The 18636-nt window shown below is 56.5% G+C and overlaps 1 protein-coding gene across 5 annotated transcripts; it reads left to right on the top strand.

Moving 5' to 3' along the window:
* Positions 1-1097: 1097 nt before the first annotated feature.
* LOC104054333 (relaxin receptor 1) lies at positions 1098-18568 on the top strand. Of its 5 annotated transcripts, XM_054075299.1 has the most exons (19): positions 1102-1693; positions 3448-4491; positions 7197-7343; positions 8336-8422; positions 8532-8637; positions 9087-9158; positions 9766-9837; positions 10225-10296; positions 11439-11510; positions 12394-12468; positions 12691-12762; positions 13828-13899; positions 14062-14133; positions 14423-14494; positions 14593-14664; positions 15915-16144; positions 16981-17391; positions 17833-18048; positions 18358-18568. In XM_054075299.1, the coding sequence occupies exons 2-19, from the start codon at positions 4443-4445 to the stop codon at positions 18543-18545; spliced, it is 2157 nt and encodes a 718-aa protein (XP_053931274.1). In that variant the 5' UTR covers positions 1102-1693; positions 3448-4442; the 3' UTR covers positions 18546-18568. The 5 variants fall into 5 exon arrangements, with proteins under 5 accessions (XP_053931273.1, XP_053931272.1, XP_053931269.1 ...); XM_054075298.1 differs by lacking the exon at positions 18358-18568 and adding an exon at positions 18139-18345 and having other exon boundaries at positions 1098-1693; positions 13828-14133; XM_054075294.1 differs by having other exon boundaries at positions 1100-1693; positions 13828-14133.
* Positions 18569-18636: the final 68 nt, after the last annotated feature.

Genomic DNA, 18636 nt, shown 5'->3' with positions numbered 1-18636 from the left:
AGTGCTCAGGCACCAGTACAGCCCTCATGGTGTTTGTTAATGAGACATTTGTCCCTTACCTGTGAAGCAGTGTGATAGGGAAAAGCACTTCTGACATGGAAAGTGGCTTCCCAGGGCAAAACTCTGCTCCAATTCCATTCCAGGCAGTGCTGGCAAGGAAGGAAGGGCAGCTTTGCATCTCTGTGCATGGACCCACAGTTCCACTCCCGTTTCTTTGTGTTTTCAAAGATTATAGGACAGAAGAAAATGAAAAAAAATATCAAAATATCACAAAAACGACCCTCTGCTCCCCTTGGTACTTTTTGTTTTCATGACGGGTTTCTCCAAGCAGCGCAGCCTCTGTGTTTGGAGATCAGACTGCAGCAGCCCCCGCTGCTGGTAGCCCAGCAGGGCAAAGCCAGATGTGCCGGCTGGAGGGGAGAGAGGTGCTGTGCACGAAGGGAAGCCCAGGGCCTTGCGTGGGGGCAGGAGGGAGCAGGAATTGGTTAGTGGTGAACCAGAGGGGCTGCAGGTTACAGGGTTTCAGCACAGCCTGGCTTCTTGGGAAACGGGGTGATGCTCTCCTTGCTGCCTGGTTCCCAGGGGCTTTTGGATGCTGCCTCTGATTCCACCTTTGCAGCTTCATAAAAAGTCATTAACTTCAATTTAACTGACATGCAGTTGTTTCTGGGAGGTGATGACTGCTCCAGCTTGGAGAAGCAGATAAGGTGATGTGTGTGTAGATGGCCTGTCCGTGGGGAAGATCCTGTATAAATGTCTGTGGTGTTCATTATTACTGCATTTTCTTGCAGTTCGACAGGGAAATGTTTCTCCTGCCCATTTGCTTGCTGCTTGGCAGGCTCTCAAACCTGCAACCTTCTCCACCTCTGTCCTCTTCTGCCAGCTAATAAATGAATTTTTTGGAGGAAGTTGTTTTCCAGTTCACTGCCTTCCACTTCTCTTTGCTGTTAATGTGGCTGGTAATGGGGTTGATCTTTGCCCATGTTCCTCTTTTACCTTACAAATCTTCAGTTAACATTGTCTTCTCTCTGATTTGTCCTCTTCTCCAGCCACCTTCTGCCTGGAGATTTGCCTCCAAAGACAGAGGAGGAATGCAAAGACCAGCTGAGGAGCTGCCCTGCTGGGACCCGAGGATGGATCATCCGTGCTTTCAAGCAGGCTGATCGCTTGGGACCACTCTGTCCTATGGGATGTGGGACAAGCCCTTCTCCAGGCTGGGTGCAGGGAGCCCAGCCTGAGAGGAGCCGTGCCCGTCAAGGGCATCAGTGCGGTGCTGGCAGGGAGGGGAGCGCTGCACGAGTTCACAGCATTTTCTCTTGTGCCTGAATGAACACGTTTATCAGAAAAATTCTGCTGCCCCAGGGTCAGGCAGTAAGGATGTCTGAATTTCGTTCTTGTCCTTGAACCAGATGACGTTCGTTCAGCAGGGATGCTGAAATCATCATGCCTGTTAACGTGACACCGCACCGGGCGGGCAGCACAGGCTTTGTCTGGAGAGCTGCCGAGGGCTGCAGGATTTGATTGGGGCTGGATTGCATGCTTCCAGCATCTTGCCTGGCTGCAGGTCTTGTCCTTCATGTCTCACCCGCACTGCCCTGCTCTTGCAGGTCTCCTGGTCTGTGTGAAGTCGGTTGTGGGGGCCTCCACCACCTCCTCTGAAGATGCGAGCAGACCCTGTGCCTGTCGCTGGCTGGTGAGGCATTGGTAGGGAAGGGAGGGAGGTGCTGGGCTGCACCAGGCGTTGCACCCACAGCCCAGGGATGTTTCAAAGGCTGCTCTGAGTTTGGCTGTGAAGATTTAGAGCTTTGCCTGGGACCACCTGTGGTTCAGGCACAACGCTGCTGTTGGCTCTGGCGTGCTCAGGTTTGGAAGGGAGGGGAAACCTGCCTGCACCTTTGGCAAGAGAGTGAGGGTGGGCAGGTAGGTGGAAAGGGGCTGCTGACTTAGGGAAAGGCAAGTCAGCTCCACATCTGTCTCAGCCCTGTCCTCCGTAGGCAATTTCTCCAGCTGCTGAGTGTGTTTCTGTGTTGTAATGCTGAACTACAGCTGTTCTGCTGAGCTCAGCACTCCACTCCCAGGCTGGGAGCAGGGCAGCAGGCTGTGCCTGCTCTTAGATGGATGAACAGACCCAGCAATGGCCCCAGACTAACAATTTCATCCAAGCGATTGAGTCCCAGAGCAGCCCCATCAACGGCTGTGACAAAGGTAGAGGCTGCCTGCACCTTGCTGAGAGCAGAGCTGGGCATGTGAGGTGTCCACATCAACCCATGGGGGAACAAGTCCGGTCCTTGATTCCTGGCCTCGGATGCAGGCAGAGCCTCACCTCGTACAAATAGGGAAAAGTACCAGAGAAGTCAGGCATGAATGAGAATCAAGGAGTTTGCACAAGGAATTATTCCAGCGGAAAACAAAGCAAAAGGGAAAAGCTGGCCTGGTTTGCTCCAATGTGACCTTATCCAGGGAGCTGCAAAGCTAGAGCTGGCGAGGAAGATGCTGTGCGCCGCTCTGCCAGAGAGGAGCCTGATGACTGCAGACCTAGCCAAAGAGATTGGGCTTTTGAACCCTGGGATATAAATCCATGCCACGCAATTGCACAAGTCCTCTCCAAGCCCCACGGGGCTCTGTACCCTAACGTATTGCTGGGCTTTGCAGCCCAGAGGCTTAATGTGTGTGTGAAAGTGTCCAAGAGCTGTACATCACCATCGCGCGGCCCCACGAGCTGGACAGAGGTCGCTGCCAAAGGGCAGCAGGTGAAATATTTTGGCCCATTAACAAAGCTCATGTTAAGAAATACAGACTCGGTGTGAAGACGCTGACAGCCTGCAGGGGCCTGGGGGAAGAATGTTGGAAGGCTCTGAGAGTGCAGGAGGTTATAGGAAAGTGCTGCGAGAGGATGACAGGGGGAGGCACTGCTCCTTCTGCCGCTTGAGAGCCAGAGCGAGGAACGGGCCATGGAGGTGCCCCAGGGAGGTGCCAGAACAGCCAGCTGGAGGCAGCAAGGGGCGATGATATGTGGAGTGTATGTAGAAGAAGCTTGGCTCCTCCTGACTTTCTGAGGGGAGCAGGCTCCGCTGCTAGGCTGTACTGGAAGGAGTACAAAATGTGAAGTGGGACACCTTTCTGCAGCAGCTGCAAGCCCCTCAAGGTGCTTCCTTGCCCCCATTCCTGATGGAACATCTCCAGCCAGGTCCAGCATCAACATCCTGACCGTGCACCTTCATGCCTGTGCTGCCCAGATCCCCGTTTTGCTTACAAGCCACCCAGACCCTTGTGCTGAGGAGATTCCTGAGGGCAGGTTCCTCAGCTCCAGCCCATCGTTTGCTGTCAGGGGCTGTAACTGTGGTGCACACACAGCGACAGGAGCTTGGGGGCTCCTGCAGAAGAAATGTCATCCTTCTCTGAAATACACTTTTGGTTTGGAGCTTTGTTTTTTATCCCTGGCTGCAGGTTTGAAGTCTTTGCCATTGCTGCCGTCTGGCTGCTTGGCATCCAGCAGCAAATGCTCGAGCTGGAACATCAGGGCAGAAAAGTGGCTTTGTCTCCGGATACTGAGCCCCCGTCCAGTCCTCAATGCAAAGGTGAGTGCTTTGAACTGCAGCAGTGGAAGGGCAGGGCGTGCATGGTGGGGACAGGGAGGGAGTCTCAGGCAGTGCAGGGATGGGGACAGGGAGAGCACAGTCTCAGTGGGGAGAGAGGGTGGCCCTCGCCCACAGCCTGCCCAGACCCCCGTGCACCAAACCCAAATACCCTGAGGTGTGCTGGGATGAAGGCTCAGGGCTGGTGTCTGCCTGGTCCCCTATGGGGCTGCGTCCATGCTGGGATGGATGGCTGGAACACACAGGGATGGGGCAGGGAGCCCATGGATGACACCACTGGGTCACTTCTATCGGCCACTGGACATGAGTGGGTGCAGGCACCGACTGCAAATCCAGCAGAGGGCCCTCTGGGGGACGAAGCATCCTTCTTCCTCCTCCTCCTGCTTTTCCTGCTCCTCCTTAGGCTGGTCCTGGGCTCCCCTGGGCTGTGCACCCGGGGTGTCCCACCAGCCCAGCTCCAGGGGTGGGGAGTGCAGGTGAAGGACTGTACCCTCCTGGGTGAAGGACCAGATTCACTTCTTCCTCTTCTTTCCTGGCCACACACATCCCCTGGCTGGGTTTGCTGTGCTGAGCCCACGCAGGCTGCGCGGTGCTGCGAAGGTGCCCGGCTGCCGCCGCATCGCTGCCTTCCCCGGCCCACTATGGAGGCACAATGTATGGCTCGCCATGGAAGAGTGACAACCTGTAGCATCCCTGGTGCGTGAACTCCCGGGAGACGTCCGTGCCTTCGTGGATATTAGCAGAGGACCCACAGCGTCCCCACACTCCCTCCTCCCTCTGCTGCCAGCAGCCCAGCCTGCGTCTAAGCTTTTTGGGGCTGGGGCTGCCCTGCCAGCAGCTGCAGACATGAGGCTGCTCCTCATCCTCCTGCCATCGCTGTTCTACGCTGCTACAAGTAAGTGGCTGCCTTTGCAGTTCTCAGCATCCAACGTGGGGAGGAAATCGGGCTGTGTGACTGGGGTGTTGCAGGGGGTGCAGGGGATTTTACAGCAGGGTTTCGTTCCTGGCTCGTGCCAGAGGGGTGCTGGCTGCCCAGACACAGCCGTGCTGCACCGGAAAGTGCTGTCCGGAGAGCAGAGTTTGTGTGCCCCATAACGCTGCTCTCTGTGCCACTTGCAGTTCGCTTTTCTCAGTGTCCCTGTCACCTGTAAACCCAGGCACAGCTGCAGATCGTGCCTTCTATTCAAGAGAAGAGAGTGCGAGCCTGGGAGCGGAGGGGGAGTTGAATGCAGCCTCTGTGCCGATGTTACGGTCTGCGAGGGGAGAGAGCGGCAGACAGAAACCAGATTGAAAAGTGACACAGTTTGCTGGTGCTTAGGAAAGAGAATGGTGGAAATGTAGGGGCTCTGCATTCTTTCCATTTCAATCTGATTTATTGTGTTTTACTTTTGTGGATGACAATGCAAACTGTTCCCTCCCTGCCAGCCCTGAGGGAGAGAGGAGGGTTAAACTTTTCTCTCCATTCAGTTAATGGTTGGGTTCCCTTTAGAGCAGGTTTTGGTGAGCTCAGCCCCACTGCATGGGAGATGTAAGGGTGATTGGGTGTAGGTACGGGAAATGTAAGGGGATGGGGTGCAGGTGCTGTGGGAAGGGGGCTGCAGTCCTGGGCATGGGCAGCAGGGATGCACTGTGGTGCAGAGAACCTGGGCAGTAGGGATGAACGGGATGGGCTATGCATCACCCCAAGTCAAGTCCAGCAGCTCTGGGGCTCCACTGGCAGACCTTGCCAGTTGCCTTCACAGACAGAGGCGATGCAAGTGAAGGCGCATTTCATCCAGCCTGTTGATTTCCAGAGAGTTTGGTCACGACTGCCTTCCTGGTGGTGCGTGGGCTTCATTTACAATCCTGGGTGGCCCTCGTAAAAAGTTGAGGCAGATGTTGAGCTCAACCAAGGCTGCTTTCAGCCGCTTCCTCTGTCTGTGCTTCCTTCTGTGGCAGGATGGTCCTGCTGCGGCACAGCACCTCTGCCCACCTTGTCCGCCTCTGCCAGGGATCAGTCGTTTATCTAACAAGCTACGTCATCCAAAATTCACCTGTTTTCTCAGTGTTCAACCTTGCCTCAAACACACTTTTCCTCTGCTGTGGTTCTTTCATTATTCCACCGTCTCCTGTCCTGTCTCGGGTTGGGTCCCTGGCTCTTGTCCTGCCCGGTCACTGGTTTCACTGGCCCCGAGCGGAGTTAACGCAGGAGCAGGTCCTGTGGGGGCGGCAGCAAAGTGACCGTTTGGCTGGGAATCCGCGGGTTGAACATCAGTCCCCAAAAAAATAGAAACTATCTGTGTTTATGCGTATAAACACCGACATGTATAAATTTCTCTCCAAGTATTTACGTAGCTCTGTGTGTGGATACACTCTGTGCAATAGGGACCTGGAGGCCCTGGAAGGGTTCCCGCTGACTTCTGTGGGTCTTGCATAAATTCAGACTGAGAAAACAGCCCAAAACCTCTGTGGCATTACAGCATGAAGGAGGGAGCCTCCCTGGATAACTAGAAAGGGAACTGAGACAGGAAAAATCCCTCTGGAAGGACTAAAGCAGGGTCATCCAGGCAGGGATTCAGGCAGTGCACACTTCGTGCCTCCAGCCCAGCAGCGAGTGCAGAAAGCAGGGTGTTTCTGGTCTAATGGGAAACTTCTTCTGGTTCAGGCCTGACCTGTCTGCCCTGAAATCCCACTGGTGTGGATGGGACAGCCGTGGATCAGCGGCCCAGGGGGGACCATGTCCGCGCGACCCTGCCCGCCCTGCATAGCAAACACCCCCCCAGCCACCCCCGCATCCATTCCCGCATCACGCCACAGCCCTTGCTGATGGGGTGGCTCAGGGGGTGTGCGTGCAAGTGAGGCAAAGTGCTTTTAATTACCGCACGCACCATTAGCCGTTAATAGCCTGGCAGCTGGAGAAAGCCCCGAGCAAGAGCTGCCCACCCACCCACCCCCCCCCGCGTTCCCTGGCGGCTGCCACTTCCCAGGGCCCTGCTCAGAGTGCACTGTGGAGATGTGCAGCTGGATCCGAAGCATGGCTCTGCCATGGCTAATTGCAGGGTGCTAACAAGCAGCGGCCTGCCGCTCGCCATCGCTGATGGAAAGGGCTCAGCCTGGACAGCTTTGCACCCGGGGCCAGGGCTCCTGATCAGAGATGGCGGTGGCCTGAGGGGCTGGGGAGCAGGGATGGGGTGGGCAGTTGGTTGGAGGTCTCCATTGCCACACACTCCTCAGTAGCACTGCCTCTGCCCAGGTCTCCTGGCTCCGGGCAGCACCTTGCCAGCTAAAAGTGCTTTGGAAGCAGGGGTGTGGGCCATTCTTTTCTCCTGGGGCACTCTTGTGTCTCCTCGGTGGTCTCCAGCACCCCATCCACTCACACTTGCTCCGGCCGGAGCACGGTGTCACAGGGCACCGCTGTGGCAATGCCGGTCCTCAGCAGCCCAGGCACCCTTCATTCACCTCCCCCTACCCCCGCTCTGCTCCAAAAGCCAGCGGAGCTGGGCGCAAAGCAGGATGAGGCCGCAGGAGCTCAGCACCCTGAAGGCAACAGGGCAGCATCTGCAAAGGATCGGGGGTAGAAGGTGCTGCCCCAGTGCTGAGCATCTCCACTTCCTTGGGCAGAGCCTCCGGTGATCGGCTCCCAGCGGGACAGGCACGTGTGTCCTTTGGGGCAGTTTCCCTGCGGCAACCTCTCCGTCTGCCTGCCGCAGGCCCTGCACTGCAACGGGGAGGACGACTGCGACAACGGGGCTGATGAGGAGAACTGCGGTAAGCGGAGAGCCCCTCGCAAGGGGGGATCCCTCGCGGTGAAAAACCCCCATTCCTGGGAATGCCAGGGTCTGGGACCATGATTGCATTAAGAGCAGAGCATACTTCTCCCTTGGGAAGCGTGAGCACTCCTGGATCCGCTCTTCACTGGCTCACCATCTTACTTGCTCACCATCCTGGCACAGTGGCCACGAGGGTGGGGAGGCCCTGGCCCAGGGTGCCCAGAGCAGTGGTGGCTGCCCCACCCCTGGAGGGGTTTGAGGCCAGGCTGGATGGGGCTTGGAGCCCCTGATCCAGCGGGAGGTGTCCTGGAAAGCAGGTTGTGGTGAGGTGGGTGTTGGTCTTCCAAGTAACAAGTGATGGATGAGAGGAAATGTCTTCAAGTTGCACCAGGGCAAGTTCAGATTGGACATCAGGAGAAACGTCTTTACTGACAGAGCAGTGAAGCCCTGGCAGAGGCTGCCCAGGGTGGTGGTGGAGTCACAATCCCTGGAGGGGTTTAAAAGCTGGGTAGACGAGGTGCTCAGGGGTGGTTTAGTTGGTTGGACTTGATGATCTCAAAGGTCTCCTCAAACCGAGGGATTCTGTGGTTCTATATGCTTTAAGGACACAAATTTGGCTTCTTTTCTTTCAAACAGTACATAGGGCTCAGGGCTGCTGAGTCCAGGAGTGTGAATGAGTTACAGACCAGACAAATTCATGCCCTAGGGGAGCTGCTTAATTGAGGGGCTTGGAAGCAACATCCGGCTCAGGATGTCCCTAAAGTGGGCTAGGTGGGATGCTGGAAGTAAAGGACAGAAAATGCTATTGTGGCAGTGCTTGGGGACATACCACAGGGCTGGATGAATCTCTGTTCCACCCTGGAAGGGTAGTGGAGCTGGAGCCAGATCTCGGGCTCCATGCAATCCAGCCCCCTCTGCCAGGGCTGCCGGGGGTTTTGCTCCGTGCTGATGCCCGGTGCCTCTAACGGTGGCCCCGCTCTGTGCCCACAGTGGATGACAGTGGCTGGCTGCAGGTCCTGGGCGACATGCTGGTTGCAAGGAGCAGCAGTGAGGCTGAAGAGGAGAGTGATGCCTGCTGTAAGCTGTCCCCCCCGGGGCCTTGCACCCTTCTGCACCCCACGGGCTCCCCTGCACTGCCCCAGCCCCTCTGTGCTCCCCTCAGCGCTGCCCCTCCTCTTGCTCGCAGGGCTGGGACTCTTCCCAGAGCGGTGCCGGTGCTGGGGAAGCTCTGTGGACTGCACCGAGCAGGACCTCACTGCTGTCCCCTGGGTCTCCTCCAACGTGACCAGGATGTGAGTAGCAGCGGGTGTATGCACTCTTCTCCCCTAGTAGAGCAGGAACTCGCAGGAAAAGAAGCTTAGAGGGAAGGGAATGGAATCCCTGGCTTTTACTTGTCCCTGGATCCAAGGAAGCAGAAATGCCTTTCCATGCTCCCTGCCTTCCCAGCCAAGCCTCCAGCTGAGATGCACCGGCTCAGTCTGTCAGTGTGGTTGAGGCTTCCACACACAAAGCAAGAGCTAGGAAGGGCAGAGAATGCAGAAAACCTTATCTGCAGCAAATAATGCTTGCAGAGTGGGAGGGCAATTAGCAATGGAGCATTGATGAACAGCAGCTGCCTCTCATCTCGTTTGCATTGCACAAGAGGAGGTCTGGTCTTCATAAGACCTTTGCTAAGGGTCTCTCATCCCTCTTAGTCTGCTGGCCCTGGGATTGATGTTTTTCCTTTGTTTTTTTCTGCCAGGGACCTAAAGAAAAACAAAATCCGTTCTCTGCTGGACAATCAATTTGCCAGGTACAGGAGCCTGAAGAAGCTGTGAGTATTGCCCTCTTTGCCCTTCTCTCTGCTTGTTTGTGATGAAAGGGGAGAGGAGTGGATGTGCAGGTTGGTGCTGGTGGGGCAGTTGTTGGGACAGCTCTGCCTGGGACGACACACCCTGATGGGATGCTGTGTGAATGAGACGTCTTGTGAGCGAGCTGTCCCGCTCTGGAGGGCTTGGACCCTTGGATCTCTGAGTCTATAGCCTTTCTGTGCCAGGAGCTATGGGAGGGACCCCACAGAGCAGGGACAGGGATGTTTGCCCTCGTGAGTGGGACGGTGGCTCCATACAGCAATAACTGCGTCAAGCAGCTCAGAGCATCTGCTTGTGACTGTTGGGCATCTGTACTTTCAAATTCCTTCCCTTTGCATGGAGTAAATGAGGCAGGGTCTCTTCAGGGCTGCTCCAGATGAGGAGCCCACAGCGGGAGCAGCTTGGACCTCTGTCCCCAAGCACTGCCAGGGACCCAGCCCATGACAATGGGCAGGCAGCAGCTGGCCCTGTGCTGTTGTCCTGCAGGCACAGGCATAGCCCAGGGACACGGAGAATCCCTTCAAAAGCAGTTCTTCTTCAGTCTCTTTGCTGTTCTGGTATTTTAAATAGGTTTTTGCAAAACAACAAGATCCAGTTGATCTCGCCCAAAGCCTTTGCTGGACTTTATCAGCTTAAAATGTTGTGAGTAAAGGTTTCGGTGTTGCAGGGCCCTGGAGAGGGGAGCGCTGGGATGTGCACAGTCCTCTGTTAGCCTTGGCGTGAAGCCTCACAGCCGGCTGGAGATCAGGGCTGAGCCCTTTGTCTCTCCTGTAATAGTCCCTGTCAAGCAGCTTTGAGCAGGAGTTGCACGTCCTTTGGGTGACCCTGGGGCAGGGCAGAGACATTTCCCCTCCCGTTCCTGTGCCTGTGCTTCCCAGCCTAAGCTGTCATCCTGCATTTGAGCTACTAAGGGAGACGGTGTGATGGGCATCCAAAGCCTGGGGCCATGGGCAGCTCTGGAAGAGCGGCTTTAGCAAAGCCGGGTTTAATCAGCAGCAGCGTCTGAGGATTGCTCTGCTCTGGTTCCAGGTTCCTCAGCCACAACAGGATTGCGCAGCTGAAGCCCCAGGTTTTTGAGGACCTGCATCATCTCGAGTGGCTGTGAGTCCCTCTGCCAGTCTGGGAAGATGTGGCTGATCTCAACTCTTCCTCACATTTACCATAAATTCATTTGCTTGGGAGCGGAGGCAGTGGGACACAAGGAAGCAGTGTGCCCGCAGTGGGGATGGGTGCATTGCCCTGCTGGGTCTGAATCTCCCCACATTTACTCCTCACCTTGGGGGCCAGAGCACACTCAGCCCCTCTTGGCTCTCTTATGAAACTCCTGTTAGGGTTTCCCTTCCCGGTGACTGAGGGCAGGCTTATCATGGACTGGCCATGCTCTTGGCCGAAATGGCTGGTCCCTGCCAGGCCTCATCCTGCCACCCTCCCCTTGCCGATGGGATGCGGCGAGGGGCTCCGTGCAGACGCGGAGCCTCAGCTCTCAGGCTGAAACAATGCAGGTCTATGTACGAAAGGCTTTAAGTGTGCTATTAAACACAGACTTACAGCTCCTTCACCTTGAAAAATACAGCCCTAAATTGAAAGTACAGCTCCTCTCCTTCCCCTCTGTTTATTCTCAAAGGCTCTGTTTGATCTGAGCCCATGTGGTGGGTGGTTTTACACATGGAGCTTGTAAAGGGATCACTACAGAGAGGAAACCGTAAAGGCTGCCTTACGTGGTAGTTCATTCCCATCCTGCACTTGCTGGAGCAGGGCTGCCAGCCCCTGCCTCCTCTCTTCTTCCTCACCATGGGACCAGCTCTGTTATTCCTTAAATCAAAGGGGAAAACAGAGGATGAGCAGCTCGCAGAGGGTGGTCTGTGGTGCTAACAAGTCAGAGGATTTTTGAGAAGCCAGCCAGGGCTATGAATTCCCTGAATGGTTTCTGATTTATCTTTATCTCGCAGCAGAGGAGAGGGAAAAAACAACAGATCCTGACTCTGAAGGAATCCAGACTCTGTAGCTGGATCTAACACTTCAGACAGTGCTGTCTGGGCAGGACTGAAATGGAGGGGAAAAGGCCTCAGAGGGAGTAAACCCCCACCTCGGGATGGGTATCCGTGGAAGCTCGCAGGGGAGAAGGGATGGAGCCACCTCCCACCAGGGCAGCACACGGTCCTAAATGCAGGGGCTTTCTCTGATGGAAGAGTCCTGCTGCCTCTTTGGCTCCCCTCATCTCAATTCTCCCTTTCTCCTCCCAGGATGCTGGACAACAACAGGATCGCCCAGATCATCCCTTCGACGTTTGCAGGGCTGAAGTCGCTGTATTTCTTGTAAGTAGGGCAGGGGCAGCCCTCCCACAGGGCTTGGGGAGACCCCACTCTGGTGGGAATCTGCCTGGCACCTCCTGCCCCCCTTCTCCAGGCAGCTTCTGGCCTCCTGCGGGGCAGCCAAAGTTGCTGCAGCTTCCTTGCCTTCCAGGGCATGAGGGGTAAGGGTACGTCTCCCTTGTCCCGTCTCCAGGAGTTGGCAGGGGAACCCAGAGGGCTTTGCTGGTGCTGCTGCCTCTCTGGGGCACGTCCCGCTCTCGGGACACCAGCATTAATCTCCCTTCTTGGGACGGAGACAGGCGGGTCCCTGGCGATCCTGCCCTGAGCAGAGCCTCCGCGCTCACAGATGAGCAGGACGAGAGGCAGTGCCCGTGGCTTACATTGCTGATTGTTTTCCTTGAGACAGTGACTGGGAATGGGATCTGATGCTTTCCCAAACTGCTGCCCCTCTGCTGGGGGATTTCACAACAGGTCTTCTCAAGCCAAGGGGCTTTTAAGGCCCAGCCGTTTCCCAGATGGATGCACAGGATAACAAATTTGAAGCCCCACTCTGCCGTTAACAGGCGTGTGTGCCAGGCTTTGCCTGGGGTGGTGGCAGCTGAACTCACGCTGTGGTTTCAAGTGGCTGTGGCCACTCTGCCAGGGTGCAGGATCCAGTGCGGCCACGGCCACGTTGCTCTGGGCTGGCTGCACCCCGACCCAGAGCTCGCCCCTGGGTACTACGAGAGCGGCATCCCACACGATGCTGATGTCCTCTCGGGTGAGGACCAGCAGAAAGTCCTCATGAAATATCACACAGTCCAGGAGCAGCAGCAGGACCAGCACAGAGTTGTATCCTGGGCAAGATGTACAGTGCCATGACTTTGCTCATCCTTATTCCCACTAGGTACCTCCTGAACAATTCTTTGGTGCAGATTCCCAACACCTCACTCTGCACGGAGATGCCGAAGCTCAGCTGGCTGTGAGTGCATCCTTGTGGGGCAGGGGCTTCTGCAGGTGCTGCTCACACTCCTGGCTAGGCTTCTGGAGCAGAGAATGGGTGGAAAGTGTTGGCAGCATCCCTTGGGGCTGGGGGTGGAGGGGGGGGGGGGCAAGCAGGAGGTGAGTGATCAGGCTGGGCAGCCCCTAAGCATAGATGGAGGGCAGAGCCCAGGAGGTGGCAGCCACCATTGCCTTTTTGCAGGGAGCTGGAAGGGAACAGGATCCGGGCGGTGCACAGCGCTGTCTTCCAGGAGTGCCGTGAGTTCACAGTGCTGTGAGTACCTTGAGGGCTTGGCCGTGGCTCCGTCTCTGCTGCTGCAGACCCTGTCCCACTGTGGGTATGTGAGAGGAGGAGGGTGATAGCCAGGACTTGGCTGGAGCTGCTGTTTCCCACTGTTCTGGGCTGGATAAGGGGCTACTGGCTTGCGTTTAGTGGTTTCAGCTCGTTTGCACACAGCATCGATGGAGCAGCCAGCTGAATGAATTTTGTAGGGACTCAATCAGGGGCCCCGGAGCCTTTTCCAGGGGCTCTGTGCTGGTGGAGGTCTGGGCTGGGGAGCTGGTGAGCTCACCCCAGCACCCTGTCACCAGCCCACGGGGGCTGCTGAGATCTAATGCGAGGCTTCTTCAGATGAGAGGTAGTGGCAGGACACGGCGTGGAAAAATCTTCCTATGGTGTGCAAATACCAGAGCTCACAGCCAGCCCAGACTCTTCCGCTGGCGTCCAAATCCTCTAAAAATATCCCTGAGGAAGGCCATAAAACTTGTGAGCCGGCTTTCCATCTGTCAAACAGTGCCCTGCTGTTTCCTCCCCTCCTGCCTGGAGCCTGCTCGTGCCCCGCTCCCTCACAGCTCTGGGGCTGAGCTCTTGCCTAGGTGCCCTCCTGGAGCTGACAGAGGCAGCAGATTCACATTGGTGCCTCTCCCAGGATCTAGTTTTGCTGCATGGGACAGTTGCGCATCTCCCAGAGGACCTGGACAGACTGGAGAAGCGGGCCTGTGAGAACCTCAACAAGGCCAAGTATAAGGTCCTACACCTGGATTTGGGCAATCCCCGATTTCAGTACACGATGGGAGATGATGTAATGGAGACCAGCCCTGCAGAGAAGGACCTCAGAGATCAGCCTCGCACCTGAGATCAGGATGTGGCTTAGACCTTCCCCACAACAGTGGGGGTGGTGGTTGTGGCTTGGTGTGTTTGGGAGGGATGTGGCAGGGCTGGATACACCCTGCTATGAGCCCTGGCACCCCCAGCCAGTCTGGAGGTGGGATGATGCTCCCGAAGGTTGTATGGGGCTGTGCCATATCCACATGCTCTCTCCTCTTTTTCCTCCTCCAGGATCCTGCGCAGAAACAAGCTCAGGTGGATCCAGGAGGGGACATTTTCCAGGCTGAACAGGCTGGTGGAGCTGTACGTCTGCACCCATCGCTGCCCTGACCCGCAGGACCTGCAGGAAGGAGCTGTGCTGAGGCCCTTGCTTGGGACCCTGCTCTGTCCCCTGCCCGGAGCATCTCACTGCTCAGCATCCCAGGGTGCAAGGCTTGGAGCCCTCAAGCACTGCTCTCTCCACAGTGACCTGTCGGCCAACAGGCTGGACCAGCTCCCCTCCTCTCTGTTTGATGGCCTCGTTCGGCTCCAGCAGCTGTGAGTAGTGGGTCTGCGCTGCCCCAGGGCCCACGAGTGACAGGGAGCCCTGCACCCTGCATCCTGCTGTGTAGGGGTCCTTCCAGCACCATCTGTCCGCTCACCAGAGCCTCATCAGGACCAGCTCCCTCCCGGCATGGTGCCATCCAACCCTGTGCTTCAGGGCTGCAGATCCATCCCAGAGCAGGGGGAGTGCTGGGAAAATCCATAGACACCCCTTTGCCCTTGCTCCCAGCTGCTCTGAGAGCTTCCAGGTGGGAAAATCACCGAAGGCTTCTCTCTTTTCCAGGAATATTTCCTACAATCCCTTGAAAAAGATCTTGCCCGGCCAGTTTGAGAGCCTGCCCCAGCTGCGGTCTCTGTGAGTCATGCACCAACCCTGACCCCCAGCGCTGCCTCTGCCCGCAGCAGCCCCTCACCCAGCCCGGGACTGCTCAAAGCATCTGTTTCCTTCTGCAGGAGCTTGGAAGGACTGGAGATCCCAAACATCCACAACCTGACCTTCCAGAAGCTGACCAACCTCTCCCACATGTGAGTGGGGGCAGCGGGCAGCTGTGCATGAGGCTACTGTGTGCGGGGAGGGGAACCGGGTCAATTCTGTGTCCCTGGGCAAGTTATTCCAGCCCCCTGGAAGCCTCTGCACGTGATGATAATGCTTAAATTCCCCTGGGCCAAGAGAGTCTCTTGGAGGTGGGGCTCACTCAGAGCAAGGGAAGCAGTTTGCAGAGCCGTGGGTTCCCCACCTGGACGCGTAGACCATGTCAGACCAAGGGGTGCCAGGCTGCGAGCTGAAAGCTGTGGTCAGGTCATGGCATTAGGGGACCTTTGGCTGGGGTCTGAGATAAGGACCGAGAAGCCCCAGAGAGGCGCACACACCCATGCTGGCCAGGCATTGCGCAGAGGGGCAAAGAGGCCAGCACAGCCAGCTGTGAGTGCCTGGGCTTCACTTGGGACAGAGAAAAAGCATCATCAATTTTCTCCAGATGCACACCTTAAAGTACCTATAACGAAAGCCAACTGTACCTCTGCCCTCCCGTAACTGGTCTGTTTGCACTATAAATGTGGTACATTTTCTACCTGACTTGCTAATAAGCAATCATTTTCTCTCCTTTTATCTATAATTAAGCAGAAATGAGCCTTGCATTGCAGCTCTGTAGTAATTTTCTAATGCATAGTTTTGCTAAGCTTATACAGTTTGGCTTTTATAAGGCTTGAAATGCTTTTTTCCCCTGTATTTTCAGATTAAATGTGAATCCCTGTTAATGGAACTTGAAGGGTTTGAATAAGGGATTGATTTTTAAACGTTAGTTTACGAGAATCATGGACTAGAGGAAAACACTCTTTATTTATCGGCTGACAGTGCTGAATAGTGGCAGATTTAAGAGCGTGGCTGCACATTACATGATCCAAAAAGCACTGGGGTGCCTCCAGCCAGCTTTGCAAAGGCTTTGGGATGCTGCATATTTAGAATCCAGAACCAGCTGCATCCCTGTGCAAACGGGAGCCCCCTTGCTCAGTTCTGCCCCCCGCGGGTCCCAGCATCGTTCCCTCCCCACTCCCACCCTGCCTTTCTGCTGCCTCCTTCCTCATTTCCCTTCCCCTGGTCTGCGCAAGCCACCAGGCTCCCACCTAGCGATTCTTCTCCACCCACGCATGGAAAAGCATAGCTGAGGGGCTGGAGGGAGCTAGCAGGGACAAGGGGGGTTGTGCACAGCAGACCGTGCTTGTTCCTGGTCCTGGTGGCAGCCAGGAAACCCTTCTCTCCCCTCCTCATCCCACAGCTATTTCAAGAAGTTCCAGTACTGCAGCTACGCACCCCACGTGCGCAGCTGCAAGCCCAACACCGACGGCATCTCCTCCTTCGAGAACCTGCTCGCCAACATCATCCTGCGTGTCTTTGTCTGGGTCATCGCCTGCCTCACCTGCTTGGGCAACCTCTTTGTCATCTGCATGCGGTCCTTCATCATCACGGAGAACAGCCAGCACACCATGGCCATCAAGTCCCTGTGCTGTGAGCTGGGCGGCGGCGGGGCAGGGACTGGGGGGGCCAGGAGGGACGGCGGAGGATGAGCCACCCACCAACATCTCCCCAGGGAGGACCTGTCTATTTGATGCCAGCCCTCCCCAGTGCACCCGGGGCCTGTTTGCTGCCATATTTCCCTTCGCACTGATGGCAGAGGGATTTCTGGGCATTCCTCTGCCTGGAGCATCTGGGCCACTGCCCTTGGGTGTGCTCACAGCCACCAGCGGGCAGCTCTTAGATATATCTGCATAAAGCCAAAGGCTGCCCAGTTCTGTGATGGTTTTGTGGCCATGGCATTAATCATGGATTCATAGAACCATTCAGGTTGGAAAAGACATCTAAGCTCATCCAGCCCAATACCCCCATGCCTACTAAACTGTGTCCTGAAGTGCCACATCTACACAGTTTTTTAACCCCTTCAGGGATGGGGACTCCACCACTGCCCTGGGCAGCCTCTGCCAGGGCTTCCCCACTCTGTCAGTAAAGACATTTTTCCTAATGTCCAGTCTAAACCTGCCCTGGTTTAGCTTGAGGCCATTTCCTCTTGTGCTATCACTTGTTACTTGGAATCCAGGTGGGTGCTGATCTCTTCTCCCAAACTCTGTTCAGGCAGGTGTAGAGAGCAACAAGGTCTCCCCTCAGCCTCCTCTTCTCTGGGCTAAACAGCTGTGGGTCGCTCAGTCTCTTGTTCATTTCCCCTCCTCTGGATATGCCCCAATAGCTCAGTGTCTCTCTTGTACTGAGGCCCCCAAACCAAACACAGTAGTCAACACAAAGGGTTGCATTTGCCCACTGATGCTTTTTTCTCACTGCTCCCTGCTCAGGTGCAGATGGCCTGATGGGCATCTACCTCTTCGTCATTGGAGCCTTTGACCTCAAGTACTCAGGCGAATACAACAAGCACGCCCAGAGCTGGATGGGTAGCCTGCAATGCCAGCTGGTGGGCAGCCTGGCCATGCTCTCCTCCGAGGTGTCAGTCCTGCTGCTGACATACATGACCTTGGAGAAATACTTCTCCATTGTTTTCCCATTCAGCCACCACAGAGCTGGCAAGAAGCAGACCATCTCGGTACTAGTGGCCATCTGGCTCCTGGGCTTCTCCCTCAGCACCATCCCCCTGTGGTGTAAGGAGTCTTTTGGGAACTACTACGGGAGGAATGGTGTGTGCTTTCCGCTGCAGTCTGACCTGGGTGAGCGGCCCAGTGCCCGGGGCTACTCTGCCACCATCTACTTGGGTAAGGCCCCCTCAGGATGTGGGACTTGGGGATGGGGACGGTGTGGGGCAAGATAGGCTTCCCTGATGGGAGCAGGGCTGCCCTGTCCAGCCCTCTCCTCCAGGGTGCCAGGAAACCCCACGTCGCCTCTGTGAGTGGGAGGTCTGATCTTACAGGGCACTGCCATCCCACTGCGATCTTCTAAGGTGGGGGTGCCAGCTCTGCCTGCCATCCCGGGCTGGGAGGGTCCCTGCACCAGCCCGGTGCTGTGCCCTACGTCACCCCAGAGTTGGCCACGGGCATAAGCATCGCTGGGCTCAGGCTGATTCAGGTCCAGCCAGGGCTGCCAGGATGTCTCTGCCCCCTCTAGCGCTAAAAGCACCAGTCGTCCTGCTGCCACCGAGCCCAGCGCACAAGGTTTGCACTTTAGCTATGCTCAGAGCAACATTTCTTCATATCCAGGCGTGAATCTCGCAGCCTTCATCACAATTGTCTTCGCCTACTCCGGCATGTTCTACTCCATCCATGTCACGGCATCCAAAACAGAAGAGAGAGGAGTCTGCTCCCGGGAAGTCGCCATCGCAAAGCGGTTCTTCTTCATTGTCTTCACTGATGCTCTCTGCTGGATACCAATCTTCCTCCTCAAGCTGCTCTCCCTGCTGCAGGTGGAAATACCAGGTGAGCCCTCGTTCCCCACAAGGCCCTGAAGCGGACCCCAACATTGGTGCTGCCTGCCCCAAGTCCCTGCTCAGGGACCCCTCGCCGTAGGTGCTGCTGAGGTTGGAGCTCTCTTCCCCGATGTGTGGGCTGCAAGGGGAGACGGACAGTGTTCCCGGTGTCCCTGAGCCCCTGGCTCTCCCCAGGGAGCAGCAGTCATGACCTCCCTGCTTCCAGCTACGAGCCTGCGGATGGCACCGCTCCCAACGCGCAGGCCAGGGCAGGTGGGAGACCTCTCGGCTGCCTGATGCCATGTCCTTGTTGACACAGGAACTGTCACCTCCTGGGTGGTCATCTTCATTCTGCCCATCAACAGCGCCCTGAACCCCATCCTTTACACCATCACCACTGCCTCCTTCCAGGAGAAGGTGAAGGGCTGCCTGCAGACCAAGCAGCTGGAGCTGCACGACTCCCGCAAAAGCTTCACCCTGGTGACGCTGCCGGCCAGCAGCGTTTGACCCACCGTGGTGCCCCCCGTGCCCCCCGGGGCGCCCCAGCCCCGCGAGGGAGCACCCGGCTCGGCTCCCGCATCGCAGCAGCAGGCGGCGC

Source organism: Cuculus canorus, chromosome 10 (assembly GCF_017976375.1).
Source record: "Cuculus canorus isolate bCucCan1 chromosome 10, bCucCan1.pri, whole genome shotgun sequence".
NCBI lineage: Eukaryota > Metazoa > Chordata > Aves > Cuculiformes > Cuculidae > Cuculus > Cuculus canorus.
The sequence above is the reverse complement of the archived record's forward strand: the minus strand, read 5'-3'. Positions and strand labels throughout refer to the sequence as shown.

Bases quoted from the DNA above. Each gene is read 5' to 3' on its own strand.
- LOC104054333 (XM_054075294.1), top strand. From the start codon at position 4,443: ATGAGGCTGCTCCTCATCCTCCTGCCATCGCTGTTCTACGCTGCTACA. The intron at 12,763-13,827 runs GTGAGTACCTTG...TTCCTCCTCCAG, and splicing joins TGCCGTGAGTTCACAGTGCT to GATCCTGCGCAGAAACAAGC. The intron at 18,049-18,357 runs GTGAGCCCTCGT...TTGTTGACACAG, and splicing joins GCTGCAGGTGGAAATACCAG to GAACTGTCACCTCCTGGGTG.